The 25951-nt window shown below is 39.2% G+C and overlaps 2 protein-coding genes across 2 annotated transcripts; one reads left to right on the top strand and one right to left on the bottom strand.

The window, feature by feature from the left end:
- Window positions 1-5264: 5264 nt before the first annotated feature.
- Window positions 5265-10186, top strand: LOC133885691 (cytochrome b-c1 complex subunit 9, mitochondrial-like). The gene is made up of 3 exons (XM_062325427.1): window positions 5265-5450; window positions 5576-5623; window positions 9856-10186. The coding sequence occupies exons 1-3, from the start codon at window positions 5358-5360 to the stop codon at window positions 9904-9906; spliced, it is 192 nt and encodes a 63-aa protein (XP_062181411.1). The 5' UTR covers window positions 5265-5357; the 3' UTR covers window positions 9907-10186.
- Window positions 10187-23621: 13435 nt separating this feature from the next.
- Window positions 23622-25951, bottom strand: LOC133885355 (uncharacterized). Its single transcript, XM_062325056.1, has 4 exons — window positions 25703-25951; window positions 24894-24983; window positions 24612-24815; window positions 23622-23908 (listed from the first exon to the last, which is right to left on the bottom strand). Exons 1-4 carry the CDS (start codon window positions 25884-25886, stop codon window positions 23820-23822), a joined length of 567 nt encoding a protein of 188 aa, XP_062181040.1. The 5' UTR covers window positions 25887-25951; the 3' UTR covers window positions 23622-23819.

A 25951-nucleotide genomic window follows, 5' to 3' on the forward strand; every position in this document is an offset into this window, starting at 1 on the left:
CACCAACCGAGGGCATGCATTTTGTGATACGATCTGTAATTTCCCATTGCTACCGATGACTAGAGGAAGAAGAATGACGTAGAAATTCTTAATTCTAATTCTGTTGTGAGTCACAGTATCAGACACCAGGTTTGAACATTGTTCTAGAGATCATACTCACCTGTAAGCAACATTCTATCTTCGGCGATCGTAGACTCTCGACGTGGGTCATAAAAAAAGACGCCACATTCACTCACCCGTAGCCACTTGTAGTGGCGGATCACGATTTTTTATAGGGTAGGTATCTAAATTTTTAAGGTCATAAATTTGATAAAAGAGTATAAAATTAGAAAAAATAATAATATAAATTCGGTATAATATTGTAAATTCAACAATAAATCTCAAATTTATAAAACCATAATATAAATAGTCTCAACCTGACATAAGGTTTTACATAAATAAAAGATTACATCATATTACGATACTATTCTAGATTCTTCACTTTGCGCTTTCGTATGGTCATGAAAGACTTGATTATGTCATCCTCAATTATCTTGGAGAAGATATCTCGCTCGGTATATATGACTAAACAATCATTCAATAACTCATCACCATTCTATTTCTCAATTTATCCTTCACTAAACTCAATACCGAAAATACTCTTTCAACACCTGCTATCGCCACCGGTAGGATCAATACCAATTTAAGAAGCAAATACACCAAGTTATAAATAACATGCTTATTCGTTTCAACAAGCCTAACAGAGAGCTCACCAAGATTATTTAGGCCTTTGAATCTATTATCTTTCCTCATGTCATCAATGAAGTTATCAAGTTGGAGTTCAAGTCTTATCAATTCCACACTTGAAAAGTCCTTAGGATAAAACTTGGCAAGCCTAAGGACTTTATGTGCATCATAAGAATCAAAAGAATTGAAGGGATTCAAGGTTGATATGCAAATAAGCAACTCCATATTTACCTCATCAAAACGATTGTCAAGCTCTTTGCCGAATTTGATCAATAACACCAATATACACTTCTCTTCTATAATGATCATCAATTGTTTGAACCGGATAAAACCGTGGGGATCTTGCATGAGGCACATATCTACCATCCAATGCAGGAATATCAATGACATGTTTAATGCAAAATAATTTAACCTTTTCTTCAAAGAATTGTTCCCACCCATGAGACCTCATTTGTTGCAGTCTTCCCTTCGCCAAAGTCACAAGTGACATTGCATTAACAATATCTTGGTCCCTCTTTTGCAAAGATTGAGACAACTTATTTATGTATCCAAGAATGATAAGCATTAAGTGTGCATTGAAAACAAACTCAAATGACTCCAAAACATCAACCATAGCATGTATGTTCGGCCAATCATCTCTTTGTTTGGGATCCTTTCCAAGAGTTATAAGTACTTCTCGAATTGTAGAATACATATCAATAATGTGCAAAATAGTTTTATAATAAAAACCCCACCGAGTGTCACTAGGCCTAGTTATCACCGTCTCTTGATTTAATCCACTCCCACTGTCTATTTCACCTAACTCAAGTGCAGTCTTAAGTTTTTAAGCTCTAACATCTCAAAGCATGTCATGCGCGCTTACAAGAAACTCCAATAATATTCAGCAATCGAGAAACTTGTCCAAAGAAAATAGCACAACCAATATTTCCCTTGGCAACAGTAACAAGAACCAATTAAAGTTGATGTGCAAAAAAAGTGGATGTAATAAGCAGAAGGAGACTCTTTCATGATCAATGTTTTCAGCCCATTAATCTCTACTTTCATGTTACTAGCCCCATTATATCCTTGCCCACGAATTTGAGTAAGATTCTAGTGGTTTCCCCGGCACAACATTTAATAATTTGCTTTTGTATCTTAGGAGAGGTCAAAATACAATTTCTTGGAGCATTTTTCAGAACAACCTTATTAACCTCTTCATTATTTCCTGCAAGTCAGTCCAAAAGTTCAAGAAAGTTCCTTTTATTGCTAGATTCCTCACTTTTATCATGTCCACGGCATGGCAAATCTTAACGCAAAAGAAACCTCAAACATCTAAGTGAATAAGTCAACCTAACCTTGTAGAGACTTAGATCATGTTGTGACACCTCCAGAATAACATCATCAATTGGTTTACCTTGCACAAATAAATTATATCTCTCTTGCGCAGCTTTGTGAGCACTATCTATACCTCTCACATATTTCTCAAGTGCATCATTACCTATGTTCTAATTTCTCCAACCACCCTTAACAAATTTACTGCCTCCCTTGCTAAACAAATAACATACCATGCAAAATGCTGCATCCTTCTCAATACTATATTCAAGCCAAGAATATTTATGGAACCAAATAATACTAAAGTGACGATCTTTACTGTATATGTTCCTGGTTGGGTAATCATAAGCATAAGGTTGGCATGGACCTTTTAGAATATATCCTCTCCAAATTGCATTTTGATCATTGACATTATAGCTTGTAATAGGTCCTCTTAAGGCAGGATCATGTTTGAGATGACCAACATCACAAATTGGTGGTGGTTCTTATTCTCGAGGTCGTTCTTCAGCCAAAACCGGAATCAGAACATGATGTAGTTATTCTTGAGATTGCTCTTCAGCCATAGCCGGAACACGAGATGGTTCTTGTTCTTGACTTTGAACATACTTTTCAACCGAATCAGCCGCAATCTTCTTTGTCTTTGATTCATGTTTCCGGAAAAGCGAGGCAATATCTCCCTACCTTTTCATCTGTGCAGGGTCATCACCTAAACCTGATCATACACGTACATGGGTAAGTAGGTACCATGGCACAAATCGGCGAACGGAGAGCTCACTGATGCTGTGAGCCTGTGATGCACAACATGAAAGCATGGATGGCATGAAAATTGAAACAGGCTAGACGCTAGCTCACCTAGTCACTGGCTCACTGCGGCCTGCGGGAAGATGACAACTTGACAAGATGTACTGATGTAGACAATAGACTAGACAAGTCACCCTGGGCGTGCAAGTTCACTCCTGTCTGACGCTCGCCGCTTGGCAGTCAGTTCGGTTGCATCACGTCTGGCGCAGATCGCAAAGCCGCTAGCCGCAGCCCACAGGTGTAGGCGTAGCCGCATGACCGTGTAGGAGTAGGCGCAGGCGCGTAGACGTACTGCCGAGACGTCTACCGTCTAGCCCTGGCTGTTCGCGTGGGCGACTGGGCGTCTGGCGTTGGCGTAAGCGGCTAGGCGGCACCGCAGTCGGCAGTCGTCCCGCGTCGTCCAGCCGTCCGCAGTGGCGCAGGCGTGGGAAACCGAGGTCGCAGCCGTCCACAGGAGGCGAGGACTACGAGGAGTCGAGGAGGCGTCGAGGCAGCCGAGACGTCAATTCTGACGTGCGGCCGCTGACCGTTCGATATTATTTGGGTTTTTTTCGATGTTTTTTTAAGAATCAAGCTAAATTTTAGGTTGGATCAGGATAATTCTAGGTCTACCAGGACCACCTTGTGGGTCCGCCCCTGGTCACTTGTGATGCTCGATGTGGCAGTTGTAGGCTTCTAAATGCTATGATTCAGAAATCTCATTCTCATTATCTCTATCGAATCTTATACTCTTTCTTGTGAATAACATTTCTTTTTATTGATAAAAAAATCCAGTCCACCTTAATGTAAGAAATCCTCTTCTTTTAGAAAATGCTTTGAGAAATCTTCCGATAGAAAGTTATCCGGCCTATGAAAATTATAATCCATATTTTGGGCTTTGGATCCCACAGTTAGCAATGTGCTTAGCCATCTCCTTGTCTACTAGAGTCCCCGCACCTCTAACCATGTTGGCATGTTGCAGCTAACAATTGCATGCCTCTTAAAATCATCCATCCCTTGCACAATAAATCTTGCACTCACTTGATGGCTCCGGGTTCCATCGTTTCTACATGGGAAATGGAAAATGAATGGTTTCAAATGGGCCACTAGGCTCGCCCAAAATATGGGAACCCATTATAGGCTAGGGTCGTTCACTAGTCTCGGTTCTTCCAAGATTTACATTGCTCGTGCGAAATGAGACTCCATATCGCACATTTTGCATTTCATGGTGGCGACAGACGACGAATGAATGGCTTTGAGGAGGATGGACATGTGTCGGTAACTAGTAGAGTGTGGTGGGATGGGTCGGTAAGGGAGTTTAGTTTGAATTTAAAACTTTGAATTCATTTTCTCTCGAATGGTGGATTCGTTTTCAAACCCGTTTGAACCAATATGCTATTTAGAACTAATACAACAAATTGAGGTCCAGTATGATTTTTATTTATATTTTAAAAATGATATTTTAATGTACTATTTCAACAATTCGAATATACTAGAACAACATTTCTAATATTTTTTTTAAGAATTCATGCACAAAGGTTTTTCCAAAATGTTGAATTAGTTTTCATGAATTGTTGATTCAATTATTTAAAAAATATTGGGTACATATGAAACGTGTTTTAACATATTACATGCAAACGGTTGAACATTTAATATCAATTTATTGAATTAGGTTTGAAACATTGTTGAATCAAATATATAAATTTGTCGAGTGTGTATAAAAGGTAGAAAATCGCAAAATACAGATAATGGTGAATTAATGACTATGACTTGGTCCGACAGAGAGCAAGCTGATGACATCGATCTACAGTGGAGTGGTCGGCGAAGGAGAGAACAGCACGAGAGCAGTCCATGGTGACGGACCCACTACGCAAGGGCATAAGAGCGGTGGTGGTGGTGAGGCTAATAGGAGGAAATGACATGTAGCGTTACTAGCAGGATGACGCGGCATGCGACATTGCCAACGGGAGAAGGCAAAGGCGGTGTGGTGGGAAAGACGGGAAAGTAGTGCCACGAGGTTGAGAAAGAAGAGGAGGAGACGAGAGTGGCGGGTTAGAGTTCAGGCAGAGGTAGCGTGGGATTGCTTAAGCACAAGTGGAATTGAAATTGCGCAAGTAGGAAGAGGATTCGACGACATGGACTCGTGGACAGCTATATGTCCAGCGATTTCGTCCCTATGCAAGATCAAGGGCAAGGGACATGTGAACGGCCAGATCAACACCCTCGACCGGATCCAACGGCCGTAGACTCAAAACTCCCACGAGGCCTCTGTTTCCTTCCGTTAGAATAAAGAAAAAGGAAAAAGGTAAAGGAAAAAAGAAAATACTTACCTTCTGTCTCGTGGGCTGCACCCACTCCATGATGGGCCGTTCGGAAGCACCCGGGCCGTGCGATTTCGGGCCGAGTTTCACTCGACGGATCGATGATCCCCCATTGGCCATCATCGAGGCTCCCGTTCTCCCACTCTCGCCGTCTCTCCTCTCCTCTCTCTCTCTCTCTCTCGGGCGCACGCCGCCGGCGCCGCCGCCGCAGCAGCAGCGATGGGCCTCTTCGACACTCTCTACCGCGTGGTTATGCGCCGCAACGCCGTCTACGTCACATTCGTCGTCGCCGGCGCCTTCGCTGGCGAGCGGGTGCGCCCTCCCTTCCTCCCCGATCCCGATCCCCATCTCCAGATCCACCCTTCCCTCCTCGTGCTCTCTTTGATTCGTACTCATCGCCGTCTTTGGGGTTCTGATTTGGTTGGGTTTCGTCGCAGGCGGTCGATTACGGTGTCCACAAGCTCTGGGAGATGAACAACATCGGGGTACTATTTTCTCTGCCCCCCTTACCTTTTGTGTTGTTGTTTAATTTTTCTTGATTCGTCATATGCTAGATCTTGCATTTATTATCCGCCAAGTAGAGAAGAAGATCCACGTTGCTATGATCAGAAACTTGTTTGTGTTGCGACTGTGGCCTGTATTAATGTCAGATGTGAGAATATGTGGAGTGATTCTCGTTGTTTGTGCACAATTAGGTTGCCTGACCGCATTGCATCTTCTGTTTTCTTTTGTTTTCTGTTTGGAGTGCGATGCTGCGTGCTAGGATAAGTAGTGTCGATTTGTGCTGCAACAGCTGCAGTGCTGGGAAGAAAATTGAACTATCACTGTAGCTTTTCTTAAACCAGGTTCCCCTCCCTTGCGTTGCTGGGGGGCTATGTGGGCACATGATTTAACCTATCTTATTTCTACATTATTTCGAGAAATATGTGGGTTTTTTTTCAAAATGCATGAAACGCAATTCGGTGTACCTTCATCCGTATCGGGTGTAAAATTGTTTTTTCAAAGGTTTTAGTACATATGAATGATCAGACAGACTTCCTTTGCTACTTAACGTGCTAATGCTATAAAAGTTGCAAATGTTGCACCCAAAGTTCATTAAAACATATAACGACGTGAAAGCAATGTTCCGTCAAACTGATATGTGAAAGTAATGTTGAAAAGATCAAATTTGGTTGAATTATCCATTAGAAAGTTTTAGTATCCAAATCCTTTTCTTATGAAACAATACAAAGTGTCCAGCCGGTCCATATGTTTCTTCACATACACCAGTGCCTTGTAAATTCACTTACCATATATTGGTATGCAATTTTTATTCTTGAAGAACAAACGTCGGTTGTTTCAGGCCATTGTCGTTCTTACTTCTTAGAGCATCTTCTAACATGAATTGACGAAACAATTAACATGTGTTGCAAACTTGTGATAAAAAAACAGACGTCAGCTAATTACATATGCATATCGTTATCTTTATCTCAGATGCATCATCATACATGTAAGTGATTGGGAATCACCACTATTCATACATATGCGGTCAATAAATAAGACGGAAGGTAAACTGTAGAATATCAATAACTGTGAAAAATCTGCGGATATTAAGTCATAACAGTGTCTAGTTAATCGATCCTATGTATGATTTTGGCTATTAAGATGTTCAATCCAGTCAAATGTGTTAAATAATTTCCACTGATTCTTCATGATGGGAGCACGCCAACTGTTTGTCTCTTCTATTTCATGACAGTACAATGGCTTCTAGCCATTCTAAACAATTCCTCCGAATTAATAGACTTGGATGGGTGGATCACTTTTTATCTAAAAGAAGCAATTCCTCCCAAATTACAAGGAATTAAAATTCTCTTCTTTGCACTAGAACTATTATATTGTTTTCTGTAACATTATTCATCATGCAGGAAAAAATAAACTAAGAACCGATTATCATGGTAGCAATAGGACTTAGATGGTGTTTGGTTTGTTGTTTTGTAACGTAATCCGATTACGAAGGGTAAGCGATACTGATAAATGCGTTTTGTTCACTTGGTCCATTATTGCTTACTAGGGAATGGGATGTCGGTGCTATACATATTCCATCTCACTCCAAATTGACCGGTATCACATTACAATACCATTCGCGTCTTCCTCGCTCCAGACTAGTAGTGTCGCCGCACGCTCACCCCTCCTCCTTGCCCCTGCGCCCACCCACCTCACCCGACCGTCACACGTCACCTTCTTGCCGTTACCTGACCGTCGTGCATGTCCTTCTGGCCCTGCTGCCACCCACCGGCACAGCACATGCAACTGTGCTTCTACTATGGTTCATTCAGAATGGGAATTGGATGCTAATTGTGTTGGAGTGCTTGGGCTTTTTTTCTTTTTCTTTTTTGCATGGCCCAACACATAGCCAAAAGTCTTCTTCAACCTCCAATCTCCAGCCTAGACCTGTGACCTCTCTGCTTTCATGGCAGCGGGTGCTCCCCTTCCAATTGCTTCCCAAATCCGGCCGGGTAGTACATGGGGGTCCAGGGGCTCGGCAGCAAGATCCAGTGCTCGAGCCCACCATGAGCACGGCGGCGGAAGGATCTGAGGAGGAGAATGAAAGGAGGAGGTGCACATCACCATCCGGTCTCTCGACAAGCTCCATGCGGCGACACCACTTGGCTTACCTTCACGAGTCCAGGAGCTCCCCTCTGCAAGGACATGATCAGATTGATTTGGATTGTTGTGTAAATTAGTAGTGGCGTATTGGCATTATTGTATCTGATAGTTACATTTTGAAACCAAACAAAGAATGTAGTCACCCATCCCACCTTTCATTCCCCTGTAATCTGATTTCACCACTCCTTCAACCAAACACTAGCTTAGTCTCACGAGAGCCTCATAATCTGCTTCACCCGAGGCTCTCTAGACTCTCACCGTCTACTGTGTTCTCATCGGTCGGTCACAGCACTGCGCGATTTCACTTCCGTGTGGCGTGCCAGCAATGTCCATTCTCGAACACTGCCAAAGCCTTGCCGCTTATTTTATGTGGGAGGTTAGCATGGTTTGTGCATGGAAAATTCAGTATGGTCCTGCCATTTCACGGTAATGCAGTTAGAACAGAAAGGATGGGTGCAGGCTGCATCGGTCGTGTGCCATGCTTGCAGGTGTTGTTTCATTAAGATCTAAGAAGCAGTTACTGGTGAATTGGCAGTTGTTTGGTGAATCTGTTAGGAGAGTCTAGAGTAATATCAATGGTTCAGATTATTTTACAAAAAGATCAAATTGTGATATTTTTTCTGATGATGTGGCTTATCTAGGAGTTTTCGTTTGTTGTCAATAACAAAGGATAGAAAGATAACAGGAAAGGCAGTCTGCATTGCCAATTATTTGCTTCAAGGTCATGGTAGCGTTTTTGTGATTTATCATCTTTTTGCATATAGAGAGCAAAAGCTATAAAACACATATAAGATTAGTTGGGCATTTACAGAATTTTTTTCTTTGTGCTTTATTTTGTTTTTGTGTTGAAACTCTATCCTGTGTTATATGTGTGAAGTGTGCTCTAATAATGTTCTGCAAAGACAGCTGGAATGACTGCTTGGCGCTTTCGTCTTATTTTGAATGGAAGTGGATCCCTCCGAATTCTTGGGGATTGGTAGGGAAGTTAGTTTATTTTCCGCTCCAATCCATGGGAATCGAGAGGGTTCCCCTTCCATCCGAAATAAGCCTGATTGTATGCAGGAAATAGCAAAATTCAAGAGGACTTGGCCATGTGTGTTACAATTCTGTTTTATTCTAAATATACGTTTCGAATCATGCCAACCCAAACTGCATTTCCACATCACATGACACATATGCATGGATCATGAATGCTTGACTTTGACAAGGAAGAGGACAGTTAAATTGTTATTTGCACAATTTAGTGTGCAATGCTAAGATTGATGCCAAACCTGGATAAATGTTGACTTGCAACTCAACTTGTTGCTTTTGCTTGCTTGAGTAAGCAGTTGGAATGTGGAACATAAAATATTTGACAGGGATCATTGAACTTCCATGATACAACGTTTATCAAGAAAACTTATCCTTAACAACATTTATGGGTATGTTTAGCTTTGAGTCTTGCTTAACAATCACATTAGGATAATAATGTTTTTAATGAAGAATTGAACAGTTAAGCTCAAAAGTAAAAATGGAGCAACCCAGGTAATTGTGGTCTTCTTAGGTTTATGGATGGAATAACATTTGAGTAATATCAGTTCCTGTCTTTATGCTTACCACAGAGGATATAAATTGAGGATACAAGAAGAAAAAAACCCCACAATGTATTATGCTGATTTCTGGATCACAACTTCATGGATGAAGATTTGTCATGTGTGGGCATAGCACACTATTGCACAATCTTCTGTTGGTATCTGCATTAACTATTTTGTGCAACTAGTAACATGTTAATTATTTCAATTGAGGAACCCTTTCGAAAGTTTTTTCGTTATGATCAGCCACCAATTGTTGACAGGCTTCTGTTTATACGCACAGTGCATCAAAAATGTGCATGCAGATCATTCTCTTCTGTGTGTAACCCATTTTTAAACCCCGTTTAGGTACAGAAGCTGTTGCTCCGTTTCTAGGAACTTTATTTGGTTACTACTGCATATAGCTAAAGCTCCCTCATTGTTCACCTGTAAATGGTGTCATACTCCCCCAAAATGCTTCAATTGCTCGGCTGATGATTCTTTGTTCTATGGACTTGCAGAAAAGGTATGAAGATATATCAGTTTTGGGGCAAAGACCAACTGAAGAATGAGAACATTGGAGCTTAGATTTCCCAGGATCTAGCTTTACGTGAAATGAGACACCATTTTAAGCTTTGGTTTATCATTACCTTTTGACACAATAAACAATGTAAAACTCCTAACTTCGTTTCTGAGAGTTGCAATTCATTTACTCGAACATGCTTATATGAATTTGGTGGTGCATGGCTTAAAACCTGTTATCCAACCAGGGATTGATATGTGTGGTCCCTCCAGAATCAGCTTAAAACTGTCAAAAACCTGTTATCCCAATGAGAAATGGTTTGTTATCTATCCTTTGGTCTAGTAACTTTGGTTTACTTTTGGTATAGAATGCTTCAGATTATTCCTTTTTGGCATGAGTATGGATTATCAATATTATTTAAATTGAGACGGAATATTATTATTTTGAGGTGGTTTGCTTTTTTTCTTTTAGATAATATAATAGAGTTTTTAGCCTCAGCATCAAGTGACAGTGTACACAACCTGATTTATTATTACATCATAACATCATGAAGCTCAAAAGGTTGAATAGTAATAGTATGAATTAACAAACTACATGGTGCTTCAATTCATCCACCCTATAATCTGTTATTAAATTGTAATAGTCATGGCCTCGTTTGGCACGCTTTGCATACATCTTCCCTCTCCTCTAATTTCTGTAGCAAGTTTTAATATCTTAGCCAATATATTCTCTGAACAGTACTTGCATGAAAGATGGGATTATCCTCTTGTAAAAGATTATATGTTGCGATATCGCGGTATAGGCTAACAAATAGTTTTGTTTCTTATGCTTACGCTTTATGCTCACTAATCAATTACCTATCATATGGATAATATTACTCGGTGTGTTTATACGAAGAGCAATTTTGATAACGCACCAAACGGATCTAGCAAAATGGTAATCGAAAAATAGGTGTTGTATGATTTCATTTTGATGGCAAAAATAACACTTCAGATTTTCATTTCAATTACGTTTTGTTAGATTATCTTTGGTGAGGATAAACTCTTCCCCAAATACCAAAGGAAGAATTTTATCTTCAATTGACACAGGAATTTGCTTGGGAAGGATGTATACATGGATCTATCATATGAATTGACCATGTACATGCAAATTCCATTTGGATAACATCCTTTTTCTTGAGATAAGCTAATGTTGACTAATTTTGTCACCAACCTATACCAAACTATTAGTTTGTCTCCTATTATAGGTTGATTGAAGGAAATATGGAGTGGGACAATGCTCATTACTTTCGCCATTGTGGCATATTTATTTCTCACAATGTTAAAAAAGCAAAGGGTATTTTTCGCTAAATGGAGTAGTGCCTAGCTAAGTATCTCCCCAAAACCTTATTTGGGTCCCATCTGAATTTGGAATGTGCTCCATTTTAGTAAATCCTTAACTTTCATCAGGCCTGATAAAAAGTGAGAATCTCTTGTCTTTGCTTCCACTTGTGTGAGTGTCTTACTTCCAAGGTATTTGTTTCTAAGCAAGTTGTGCCACACCTCATCCTCATTTATTAGCTTAAACAACCATTTACTAAGGAGACATTTATTTTGGAGTGCGAGATCAATAATCTCTAGCCCCCTGGATCTTTGGGTTGGTAAATGATGTTCTATTTTGGAAGCTTATATTTCTTTTTATGGCTGTCATATTACCAAAAGAATTTGGTGTTGGTGATATACCATAGAGGCAATCATTTATATTTATTAGCAAGTATGTGACTTATTTGTGAAGCTCTTTATTTTATTGTGATGTTATTCTAAATTATATGTAGTCTTATATCATTACGTGAGACAATAATGATTTAAAGAGTAACATTGATGATCATGTTTTACAGATCATAGAGATAGATATATTAAATTACTAATGTAGAAACATATTAGAGAATATGTTGTTAGATAAACCTATCTTGAGATATTGATGATATTGTTATATGATATGTCATCAGTTGTAATATCAAATAGTGTACCTGCATGATTCTTAGACCTGATATCGTCGTTGATTCCCAGAATATGCAGTGGCATACTTTGGGGTTATCAAACACTACTCCGTAATTGGATAGTTATAAAAGTAATTTTTGGATTTGCCCTGAAACATATCGTGAAATGTGAGCAATCAAGATGGAACTTACCCCTCCTATATAACGAGAGAAATATCTCTATGCCCCTCAATGTGATTGGATTAGATAGTGCATGATCATGTCAATGTGATTAAAGAGCTAATTATGAGTTTAGTAATCCACTACAATATTAAGTGAATGGTCGAGCTATCACAAGAATGACACATGTCTCATCTTGAGCTTGACTAGCATCGTGAGGTAAAGAGATTGGTGCATGTGTATATCAAGATTCAACCGATATGGTTTTTATGTATACTCGAGAGTCAATATGCTCTGCTAAGGACCACTATTGATTTTGGTTCGGAAAAAGGTTTCTAAGTTATGCCGTTTATACATGAACCTAACGGGTTACACGCTTAATAGGTTGGAATAACATATACAGATTGGATTTGTTAGTGGGTTTGATTGGCTTGTGATCCACGATGGATTAGAGTCTTAATGGGACGTCAATGTGAAAGCTAATTAGTGGGACCTATATAAGGGGAGGCATGGGGTAAGGGCGCGCACGGTTCAACCACTCCAAACTCTAGCCACGCCCCTCCACTCGACCTCCTGAAACCCTAGCCGTGCGTGCGATGCTATGAAAGTGCATCTAGCCTCTTTGTGTGGTTTTGGTAATTAATGACAATACCTATGGACTAACAATGTTGTTGAGTTTGTTAGTAGGTTGTTTCATAAGTGATTCATGGAGGAGAGATAAGCGTGAATACTAAGTCACTTGTGGAGATTAAGTACCTAAAGGTATGCTATTGTTAATAGAGTTTTATGAACTAATATATGTGCTTTGTGCTTGAGAGTGAGTTGGGGTTAGGATCCATAAGAAGCATAAGTTGAATTGAAATCATATATGCCGAGAGTGAAGAACAAGAGTGAACTCCATATATGATAAAATAAATTTCTTGAAGATGTCGAATACAAAGTGGTTATTCTATGGCAAGATGGTGAAGGAAAAATAAGACTCGGCTGCGATGGACCATCCATGGTGAAGGCAACAGGAAGCTATGGATGATTTGCATCAATCACATGAAGAATCAAGAAGAAATGGACTAACGACGATATAAAAGTTGGTAACCCTCTAAGTTTGAAGAAAATGAGTGTACTTGAAGGTATTCAAAAGCTCAATGTAATTTAAACGTGTTTTATCTTTGAAATTAAGTATATGTATGCCGCACCATTAAGAGAGGTGCAATGTAGAGCTATTTGTCGTATCTTAGTGCTCAAGAGTTTCTAACCAACCCAAAGTGAGAGTTCGCTTTAGTCATCCGGTGCGAAAAGTGTGAAAGTGTCTGAATTATGTTTCAGAGTGTTCCTAGTTTGATCATATGTGTTTGAGATCATGATTTCAGTTGGGATGTGCACCCTCTGAATAAGCTTTCCGTAGAGTCTAAAATCATCAAAATCGGACATCGGGATCAAAAATTATTGCCATTTTTAGAGGGTCAATTATGCTTAACTCGGACATTCCGGGTTAACTCAGATACTCCGGGTTGGCCGGAGTCTCCGGGTTTAGCTCTGAACTGAGTGATCTGTTAAGGCTTAAGTGTTTCACCCGGATACTCTGCGTTGACCCAGGGACTCCGGGTTTTGGTAGTTGTTCGGACCCTTCAAGTTGTACTCCAACCAGGATTCTCGGTTACGTGTTCAAGTGCCAACCCGGATACTCTGGGTTGACCCGCATACTTCGGATCAGTACAAAAAGGTGTGTAATGGCTAGTTTTTAGGAGAAAGGTATAAATATCCACTCACCCCCACCATTATTTGCTGTTGCTTGGGCACGAAAGAAAAACCTTCTAGAGCCAAAAGAACTCTCTCCCACTCCAATCTAGTGTGTGATTTTAGAAGAAAAGTGAGTTGTGTCGAGAGATTACAAGTTTCAGTGCAAGTGAGCGTATCTCCCATCTTGAGCACTTGGGTTCATCGGTAAGAAATTCATCGTCACGTTTGTTACTCTTGGAGCTTTGAGCTCCTATGCAACTAGACATTGTTAACGAGCATCTAAGGTTGTGGTGTGCTGCAGGAAGTTTGTGAAGGCTTCGATTTCACCTCTGGAAGGGAATAAATCAAGAGTGTAAGCCAAGCTCAAGAGTGACCAAGCTTAGAGAGAAAAAAAGTTGAGAGAGATCCAGCTCAAGGTGACCGAGCCCCTTAACGGAGACATACCTCTAGTGGAGGTGTCTAAACTTCGGGAAACAAATTACGTGTCTCATCTATTGTTTCCGTATTCTTAAGTTCTTGCTTAATATTTGTGCATACTGCTCGATTCACTTGCTTGTGTGAAATTAACTGTAAGTTCTCCGTGAATCTACTTGGAATCATCACTTGGAACACACGAGTTTATTTAGTTTGAGTTAGAACTCTTTAGGCGCACATTAATTTCAGTTTCAAGTTCATTTTCTGCTAAATTCGGAAGTTCTAGATTTAACCCGAAACTCCAGATATTGTACAATCAACTCTGAACCTAGAGGTTCTGAATTCAACCCAAAGTATTCGATGAACGGTGTTTTTGGGATTTTCAACTAGAGTTTTTTTGCATATATTTTGCTAGTTTTGAATAACCTTTGTCACCCTAAGATTGTAACTTTTACACTTATTTAGGGTGATTGTTCACTAGTTGATTCTAGCATATTTAGGATTTTCATTTGTGAAAAATCTGTTAGTTTATTTTTCGCTGCAAGTTTAGACAACGGTAAAAAGGGATGAATTTTTGTCCATTCATGCTAGCTCACTGGCATTCCACCCCAGGCGATTAGCTTGACTACTTGAACTTGACAATAGCTGATTCGACTTCTGTTCTGAGTCGGAAGTCGAAACGTACACGACTAGGAAGTTGATCACCCTACATCTACTCAAGGAGAAGATCACGTGGAAGTGATGATCGCCCTGCTGAGTTCGGCTACTTTCTCTACATCGATGCGCACGGTGTTAGACCGGTCTACTTCAATTCTTCTTCCATTGCATTGTGTATCATGTTGTAACATCCATGATCCCTTACTTGTATGGCTTATTGGTTCAACGCGGTAGAAAATTTTATTTTGCGCTATCGTAGCCTATCCATTCTCCAACATCTGGCTTGTAAATAATCCAACCGTTTGAGCACTCCTGTGGTATTTCGAAGAGCAACATCATAAATATCGGTAGGCTGCTATGGACAAAGTTTATTAGTACCACTAGCTGAATGCCCGTGTGTCGCTACGGAATAGATTGCGCTAGTTGCCCGTGTATCAGACTCATGTCAACGAATTGGATGATCGAATAAAATCGTGCTAGTTGATCATGGAATAGATTGCATTCATGGATCTTGATACAGATTAAAGAAAAGAAATACTAAGTTGCACATAACACCAGACTAAAAAAGAAGCTACCTCGTTGACATTTCTTCACTACAATAATTACATCAAGCTTGTCTTGCTTTCTACCATTTTGATAAAAGGCTACGGAGCAACAACCAGAGTTACCCCATAGGCCCATACGCCCATGATCCTATGTAGCATCAGCTTGTGGAGACGCCTCTGATGTATTAGGCCTAATTCTCATCTAATTGATATGATGCTATTCGTAAGATAAAACACTAAACATTAGAGTGGAAGCATGATTGGTTACTCAAATTCAGTGACGCCATCTTGGTGAATTGACGACGAGGCGATGTAGAGTGTCGGTGAAGACGTGCTTGTTGGTGAAGCCCGAGGTCGTCGACGATGTTCGCCGGTGAGGAAGTAATCAGTGTAGACGCATCGGTGCAGTGCTGACGTGATGGAGTTGCTGACCACGATGGTGATGCAGTGATGGCCTTCACCCCGCTGCTGCGCACGTCAAGATTGGGTTGCGAATATTAAGGTGTCAAACCTAGCATGTACACACATCGCACAGGCATCGTCACCCCCTTTCTATTTATGTTGTGCAACCAAGAGTTGTTTGTGCTCCCAATCAGAGCACGTATGGGGATCGATCTCCCCTTTATTTCTCAGTCACTTAGGGTGCACGCTAGGAGATAGGGGAAATTGCCCTCATACTATTATGAAGATTTGCATCTTGCCAAAATACCATTGGTATCTATGACATGTGGGGTTAGGTCTCATATGTCATTGAGACAGTTTAATAGTATGTCGGAAAAGTAGGAGAGAGAGAGAGTGGTATGGTGATAATTTTTCCAGAGATAAGGCCGAGATCAATTCCAACATCATGATCTACAGTGCTGCTAACAAACCCATTTCAATCAATAGTTCCTCAACTTTAACGAACACTTTTTCATTTGAATCTGTTTAAATACCCAAAAAGTGGCTAGAAATTTTAGATCTGAAAAACTAGATCTGAAATTACTATCCACTTTTTAGAGATTTAAACCGATTTAAATGAAAAAGTGCTCAACTATAAAGTTGTAGATGTAGATATCGTCGATATGTACAATTTTATAGAGTAAATTTTGCAAAACTATATATACTTCGATAAAATTATCACAAAACTACAGGTTTAAGCAATAGTTTCACAAAACTACAAATTTAGTGCCAATTTTATCACAAAACTACATATACTTTGGTAAAATTATCGCAAAACTATAGATTTAGGTAACAATTTCACAAAACTATATATTTAGCTATGATTTTATCGTAAAACTATAAATTCTAGATGAGCTATTCCCAGCCCGTTACCATGACGACTGGGTCCCGCTTGCAATCTCACAACAGCTGTCAGCTTATGAAACGAACTGTTCAAGAGTTCATACGACTGCAAGCGGGGCCTATTCGTTAAGTTAACAGATCTGCGATAGAATCTATAATTTTACGGTAAAATCAGAGCTAAATTTATATTTTATGAAATTGTTGCTTAAATCAGTAATTTTTATGATTTGCGATAATTTTGTTAAAGTATCTGTAGTTTCATAAGCTCACAGATGATCCGTTTCATGAGCTGACAGTTGCTATGAGATTGCAAGTCGGGCCCGGTCATCATGGTAACAGGACAGGGAATAACTACTCTAGAATTTGTAGATTTGTGATAAAATTAGCGCTAAATTTATGAAATTGTTGCTTAAATCTATAGTTTTGCGATAATTTTATAGATATGTAGTTTTGCAATAAAATTGGTACTAAATATATAGTTTTGTGAAACTATTGCTTAAATATATAGTTTTACGATATTTTTATCAAAGCATATGTAGTTTTACGAAATTTACTCATTTCATATAAAGTTCATCTCCATCCGAGATTATATGAAAAATTTATGATTTTTTCTTTAATATCGTCTACGGGACACATAACCTGTCGGCAAAGGTGGACTAGTCGGCAATCAGATAGCCTATGGGCACCTATATCTGCATTTTTTCCATTTTAAATTATATTTTTACAATTTTCCAATAAAATAATATTATTTAAATAAAATCGTTGATCAAAAGGCACAATTTCTGATAGGAATTTATTTAGGCTGCATCTGGTAGGAATTTCATAAGAATTTGACCGGCATTCTGCAAGAAACCGAATACTTACTCCAGGTTTGCTCTGAGATCCATCATTCATCTAATCCAAGAGAGCAGTTCTTGTTTACCCTGTAGGATAAGATACAGGAAATCGGAATCTCAATAAAACCAGAAATTTTATTCAGTATATGCACAATATTTGGTTCGATTTTTTCCATGCAGACACCTAAATTAGCAAAAGTCGGAGCAAGCCACGACGTTTATGTTAAGATGACAGCCAACCCTATTTTAAGATGAGCTGCTCAAGGGTGCTTCACAGTCAGTGGAAGCCTCCTCCCTCCCGAACAAATTTTTTTGCCAGGTGTGAGGGAGTAAGAAGAAAAGAGAGAGGAAGAAAAAGATGAGAAAGAGGTAAGGGGAGAGGTAGAAAATCCTCCTATCTAGCTCATCTGTATCCGCCACTGAAACTGCTCTCTTGTTATGTCCCAATTAAACTCATAACACATGAAATACTTACAAAATTGCAAGCATCATTCGAGCGGTACACTGGAATGTGCTTTCATCACACTTCTTTTTCTCTCTCAGAGTTCTCTTTCCCTCTACGAGGAACGATGACATCATAAGAGGAAGTGAATTAGAATATTTAAAAATTAATGGTTTCAAAAATTTTACAAGATAAATATATATCAATTTTCTATCTAAATATACTCTGTATTTATCTAATGTGTCTACTCTACCATTCAAAAGTTTTGCAATCTACTCTATAAAGGTATATTGCAAGTACGTAAATGCGGAAACGTAAATAAGGTAGAGAGAGTAAACTCGGCACAAATAATTTTTATCCTGTGATATCATCGATATGAATATCACCCTTAGTCTATGTTGGAGCTTCACTAAGGATATACTCACGCTCGTCAAGGCTCTTCCGGTCATGACACTTGAGCCACTAAGCCATAAAGGCAAGACTCATATCAAGCCTCTCTTCTGATCACTTGTCGCTGTCTTCACTTCGGAGCTTAAGCCACCAAATCAAGAGTCTCTGTGTCCCTGTAGAAACTTTTTGCTGCCACTTCGCACCAAGTCAGAGGGTCAACAAGCATAAGCCACCAAGACAAAAGATGTCGGTGAGTCAACAAGACTCCAATGTGTCTGCATACCTCTAGGTACATGGTAGGATCACTCATTAATCCACTATCTAGATAGAAACACATAGCAATAACTCTCTCTAGACATATTAGTACTAATCACTCTTGACAAACACATTAGTCTCAATAACTATATTATCATTAATCACTAAAATCACAATCATAGTCTAATATGGTCATTTTTTGTTGTAATCTCCCATTTTTTGTGATTGATGACAGCACAACCAAATCAAGTGATAAGTAATAAATAATAATAATTGTAAAAAGTACAAAGTCTTACCATATTGCTTGGATGCATATTCTTACCACTTAATCCCTATTTTGTTATGGCTCACCCTTTCTCTATTTTACTATCTCCCTTGATCGATCCACACAAGAGCTTCTCCATTACATGCTTTTGATACCAAATGTAAAATAGCCCTCTTTTGTCAACCTTAGCATCTTTCTTATTCTCCACTAGCCATGCCTCTTGTTTTAGTCATCAAACTTCTCTCCCTTTATCAGTATTCTCAAAAGAAGCTACAAACATATGTTGAACTCAAGAAAGAGTGTTATAGTATATGAGAGAGAGCTTCATAAATCATGATCCAATGAAATGACACCAATTGAAGGGATACCATTTATAAGGATACAATTTTAAAAATATAGTACTAATTAAAATAAAAACACACAGATCACAATTCATGAAACACATAATATGATTTAAACTTTTCCTATATGTGTGCATACATATGATAAGAGAGAGATATATGCACAACTAGACAATACGTCAAGATGGAAGTTCAATCTATATTATATATGGAGGTAGCTTAAGTAAACAAATAAGTTGACAATGATATCAATTGAAGGCTTTTAAGCATTGCATACCTCCGGAGACTTGTTGCTCACTCCATAAGACTACAAAAGATATTACTTGAAACACATGTTAGTCTCAAGATCACAATTCATAGGATATACTCCCCCTAAATATGTGTATACAAGTGTCGAATACTTGTGAGAGATATGCACTTGTTATTGATAACAACGGGGAGAGTACCCTATAGATTGGTTCATAGCACATAAAAGATATCAATTGTAGAACTAGCACCATGTAAGAAATCTACTACTAATAAACAATGTAGATTACTCATGAGAAAGAGATAAACACAAGCAACCAACCATATGAAAAACATATACTAGGTATTACAATAAATTGAATTGAGAGCATACAATCCTAAACAAGGCAAGTGAATTCATCAATTTAGAGGATTTAACATCTAGTACCTTTGCCTTATTTTCTTTTGAATGAGAATTTGGGTATATGATGATTATGACCTTCATTAATGCTCCCAATCTTGTATATTTGGCTTTTTTGCTTGAATCTCCATTTCATCTTGTGAGTCAAGTATCCAAATCCTTAAGCCAATTTGTAGACCTCAAGTCTTCTTTGGAAACCAAACCGATTGGAGCTCTTCATATTGGTGATAACTTCTTTAGCCACTCAAATGGATTGGTTCCACCCCCGGTCCTTTCTCTCAATAATGTGTGCAACAACTTTGCTATTGTTATTTTTTATTGAGCTTGTAGCAGTTGCTCTTAATCTCGATCTTATAGTTAGACTTGGTGTAGATGTTAGAAGTCTTGTTGGAAAGGTTCATCATCATCTTTTTCTCCTTAGTCTCCTTTTTGACTTCTTTGTATTGGAAGAATTTGTGGCCTTCTTGATGACACTTGAAGTATATCACAGTAGATCCCTCTGCAAGCTTATTCAACATGCTATCACTGTTATCTTCAGGAGGTTGGACATGTCTTTTACCCTTTAATCTTACAAAGTCTTCCTTAAACTTCTCCACCTCTTACTTGAGATCATCATTCTCTTATGCAATGAGTTCATTTGATGCTTCTATAATAACATTCTCAATGCATGTCTCATTGCAAAGGGGTAAGCTAAATAAATCAAATAAATCATCACAAGAAGTGAAAACATCTACCTTATGATTGAAATTGAAGAGAGAAATAGAATGTTTCAAAGGAACCTTAGTTCGAGATTTAATGCACTCAAATTTAGTCTTAAGCTCTTCATGCTTCTTGTTTAGCAATTTGAATTTGCTTAATAATTATTCATAATTAGAAACAAAGGTAATATGAATGTCATTAAGGTCATTGAATTTCTTAAGTTATTTAGCTTGTTTATTTAAAATCATTTGTTGCTCATTGATCAAATCAAGAAGTTCTTATTAAGAGGGTGAATCCTCATCGGATTCACGATCACTTACATTGATTTTCATACCTTTGGCCATAAGACACTTGTGTGATGGCTTGCGTGACGACTTGTGTGATGATGACCTTGATGAAGAGCTTCTCTTGAAGGAATGGATGGTGAGGTTCTCATCACTTGAGCTTAAATCTTCATCTTCACTCAACCATCTTCGTATGCTTGCAAATGTTTTGCTTCTTCCTCTTGTCTCCCTCTCATTTTTGGTCTTCCTCTTTTTCTTGATATGATTAATTATTTTGACTAAGTCTTTTAAGGAAATTGGATGATCAATTTTGTTATGGATCCTCTTGATGTTCTTTTTCACTTGTGATATGAACTTAGCCATTTTGGGGGTCAATCTCTTCATCACTTGATGTGCTTTGATCATCCTCTTCGTTGCTCTCTAGTTCTTCTTCATCATCATCTTCACTTGTTTGACTCTTGCTCTTATCTCCTCATTCTTACCTTCATGTGTTGGCATTGAGCTTGCTTGCTTGTAAGAGCAAGATTCTTGATATCAGATGAGGTAGAAGCATCAACCCCCATATTCATGATCATCTCATGAACGATGATCTTACTGAGAACTTAGCTTGGAGTCATCTTGTTTATGTCGTGGTTGTTATAGATGATGGAAACAATTAGCTTGTACTTTGAAAGAAGAACTTGAAGTATTCTTTTGAAAGAAGAACTTGAAGTATTCTTCTCACCACCTGATCATTTCCAATTTGTGTCAAATCTAGCCTATTGATCTCATTAACAAGAATATTAAAATAAGAATTCATATAATTAGCATTTTTATGGGGTAGTTGTTTGATATCATTGAGCTTAGCAACAAGCACATGATGTTTCTTATTGCGTATATTCTTTGTGCCTTCGTGTATTTCAATGACTATTTTAAATATCATGTGTATTGGTGAGAGAATAAACATGATTAAATACATCAATATATAAGGAAGATAAAATGATACTCTTTGTCAATGCATCTAATTATCTTTCTTTGCTTACAAGGAGTTGCTTCATCCTTTCCTCGGTGACTCTACAAACATCTAAACCTTTAGTTTGCAAATAACAAGTCATAGAATTTTCCATCGAGAAAAATTGGTGTCGTCAAAATGTGGAGCGCTATGTGTATCAATCCTAACCTCGAACGTCACAACTCTAAAAGGTTGAACTTATCAAGAGCACGAGACTCTGATACCAATTGTGAGGAACGGTGACGTCCTAAGAGGAATGGTGAATTAGGACACTTAGAAACTAATGACTCCAAAAATTTCACAAGATAAACCTATATCAATTTATATCTAAATATATTCTAAGTTTATCTAGTGTGTCTACTCTACCGTTCAAGAGGATTACAACCTATTCTAATAAGATAAATTGTAAGAATATAAATACGGAAGCGTAAATATAGTAGAGAGAGAAACTCGGCATAAATGATTTTTATCCTGTAGTATCGATGACACACAAGCCACCCCTAATCCACGTTACCAAGCCATCAAGACTCTTCTGGTCACGGCTCTTGAGCTATCAAGCCACCAAGGTAGGGCCTTAAGCACTATGAGTAACCAAGCCACCAAGACGAGGTCTCACCACTAACCTTTATTTCGGTCATTTGTACGTTGTTTTCACTTTGGAGCTTTAGTCATAAGACAAGAACCTCCGCATCCCTGCACAATATTCTTGTCGCCGCTCCACACCATGTCGGGGGGGGGGGGTTCAACAAGTAACTGACAAGTCACCAAGACTCCAAGACGTCGACGTTCCTCTCGATACACGATTGCATCACTCCTTAATCTACTCTCTAGGTTGCAACGTCTAGCAACTCTTCGCACTAATCACTCTCTAATGGTGTGCTTAATCGCCTTGAATAAACACTTTTATCACTTCGATGGCTTGGACGATTTTTCAAGTGTGTATAAGGTTCTCTAGATTCCAGCACTTTCAAATGACTTAGTGGGTGGGTATTTATAGTCTCAAACCCGCTAACTAGCCATTGCTCCAACGACTCACAGAAACTGTGAACACCGGATGATCCAGTGTTAACAGAAATACTAACACTAGATCATCCGGTAAGTACAGCAGAAGAAACTAGCTGTCGGAACTCACTCAGACTCATTTGTGAACACCGGATGTTCCGGTGTGATGTTCACTTCGTCGCCAGACCTTCCAGCGTGTATACTTGAGCCTGACCACCACTTCTCTTTTTCTCTGCAAGAAATGCTCCGGTATGTTGAACTTCTGAGCACCGAACCATTTGGTGTATTGATCTTCGATCTTCAACACTTGGAACCATCTCTGTAAGAAATAGTCCGACGTATATTCTTTGGTGTGTTCGACTCAAACGCCAGACCTTCTGGTGAGTGCAATCTTTATTGAACTCCACTAGCATAATACTACGACGTGTATAAACTTGTCCAGCGCCGGACCATCCAATGAGATCATTTTCTCTAGATCTTCTTCAATTCAATCAAATTTTGTCCCGACTACGATAACTTCTTTATATATTGTATCCATAAAATCTACTACCATATATTCTTAACAAACATGTTAGTCATAATGATTATATTGTTATTAATTATCAAAATCGTAATCATAGCTTAATAGGATCATTTTCGCTATACCCCACTGACATAGCTTGGCGATTAGTTAACAGATGCAACAAGCAAATAGAAAGGGACTCATACAAGGTGACAATAGATATCAAACACCAGATGTTGAGAACAATAGTCGTACAATTTGGTAAATGGTTGCATGATTCAGGTCTGAGATATCGATACCCTCAAACCAATTTTGGGACATTTAGAATGCTTGCATCTGGAGACACAACTTATTACCATGAAACCTTCCACTTAAAATACTTGATTGATATGTGATATGTACAAGCAGTGTTCTCCTGCCACGTCTTGGTAGCTACAAGCAAGACCAGCAGCAAGGTCTAGGACCTCTAGGTATAGTGTACTCAGGCACGTGTAAGGCTATGAGATGTTCTAGCTGAAAAGGCATCTTTCAATTACTACACTTGAGTGAACTCCAACGCGTTTCCATCTGGATCTCTTGCAAAGATCGCTGGCCGCCCAGATTTGCTAAGTGTGTAGCTGATTCCTGCACACAAGTTGAGTAGCAAGACCATAATATTTTCAGATGGTCAGTAGATGAATGGTGATACTGATATGCTAACTGCCAGTCAGTTTCTACAGATAACCTAACTTAATCGAGTAGTACAAACCACAATATGATCAAACCATAATAGAGGCATAATCAGCAAAGAGGTAATGTCTGCTAAAAACTAAAAGTGACAAAGTTCTAATATAAGAGACTCATACTCTCAGGTCATAAAATGGAGACACGGACGCTCAAGCCATGTGGATGCAACTAACAGAGATCTTAAGGAACCTGTTGACCATGCGTTTGATAGATTATCCAATAAATATCACTGGAATTGGCTACATGGTTAGAACTACTTTTGGACAACAAACAATGTTGTTGCACAATGGTTACCTAAAACCATGGGCAATTTTTTCAAGACATCTATAAATTTTCACAAGCATGATTCTTATTTAGCATGCCAGTTGCATGAAAGCATCAATGGGCTCTTCTTTATACGTTTTAGCACAGTCATAGCATAATCTTTATAGTTTAATTTCATTAACAGTACGAGAAGTTTTTTCAGAGCAGTACAATCAGAAGCAATCAACACAACAAAGATCATATCAAATAACATATATAGAAAAAAAAAAGATAGTTATCCATTGCAGTCAGTGTATTGTATAAGCAGCAGGCCAGGAAAGTAAGGATTCAGAAATACCAGCTTCATCAAAGATTTCTTTCAGCTTCAACACATCTTTGATTGCTATACAAGTGTGACGATCACGTCCACCATGCTCTGGGCGTCCTGTCAGCGGATCAGGATTTGGCAGCTCCATCAAGTGGATCATCTCAGAACCAACCCAGAGCCAAGCACCTCTGTACGGCAGCTTGTCAGTTGGCCTAGCTGGATTCACCTTAAGACCTGATTGCTCAATGCATCAGTTTACTTTACAAGCAGCAAGTGCAGATATAGAGCATATATAACTGACAGCTAACTCACCAAGGAGGTCCTTGTAGAACGCCATTGACCTTTCAAGATTTTCACAGAGAATTCCAACATGGTGAATGCTAACAACCCCATAATCAGGTTCTGCCCCAAATCAGACAATGATTTTGTTCAGAATTCAGACAGAAGCTAATCAATGGAAATCATATAAAATAGACTTGGTTTTTGTTATAGAAAAGTATTCAAATTAAGCTATTAATAGTTTGCCTTGTACAGAGGGATCGACCATGGCTACAACATGTAATGCTATAACATGCAAGAAAGAAAGAAATCCGCTCTATAAAGACCAATAAAAAGGCCTGAACAACTGAAAGGTACACTAAGGTAGTTCTCTAGTAAATTGCTTGCCCTCTCTATAGGAAAACATGAGCAGCCACTAAAAACATACATGCAACTTTGAGTTTGGTACTAAATAGTGCATAGTGCTACTATTGAGCTCACTACACTACTATATGCTGCAACATGTTTCTCAGGCAGAGCAAGCCCAATTTTGAGCTGCAAAACAGTTTCTCAAACCACGGACCACAATTTCTCACTTTTAGACTTTTAGTTTACACCACGTCAAAATTTCCCAGATCGATCTTGAGTCTTGACTTGTCGCACTCCCAGAGAACCTGCAGACAAATTCTACTCGGGGGCCAAAATAGCAGCAGCCCCGAATTCACCAATCCAACCACTAACCAACTCCGGAACACTCCATGAACCACCTAAGCAATACTATTCGTGCAGACAAAGAGGCTAACCTTTTGCATAATCAATCAAATGGAATTTTTCCCCACCGCAAGCAAGAACCAAGAACTCACCCTGGGCCGGCTCCTGCGCCGTGACGAGCTGCTGCTCCCCGCCGGTGGCGACCGAAAGGCGGGTCCGTACACGGCGGTGTGCTGCGGCGGAGAAGGGGGAAGGCTGCGCCCTGGCCGCCGCGCAGGCCTTCCCGGAGCTGGAGGCGGAGAGGAGGGGGAACGAAGCGAGGCACCTCGTCGCCATTGCTGCCTTGTTCCAAGATATGCTCTGCTTCCTCTGTTCGCGTGGGCTTTATGGGCCTCTATTTT

The sequence above is a fragment of the Phragmites australis genome, chromosome 11 (assembly GCF_958298935.1).
Source record: "Phragmites australis chromosome 11, lpPhrAust1.1, whole genome shotgun sequence".
NCBI lineage: Eukaryota > Viridiplantae > Streptophyta > Magnoliopsida > Poales > Poaceae > Phragmites > Phragmites australis.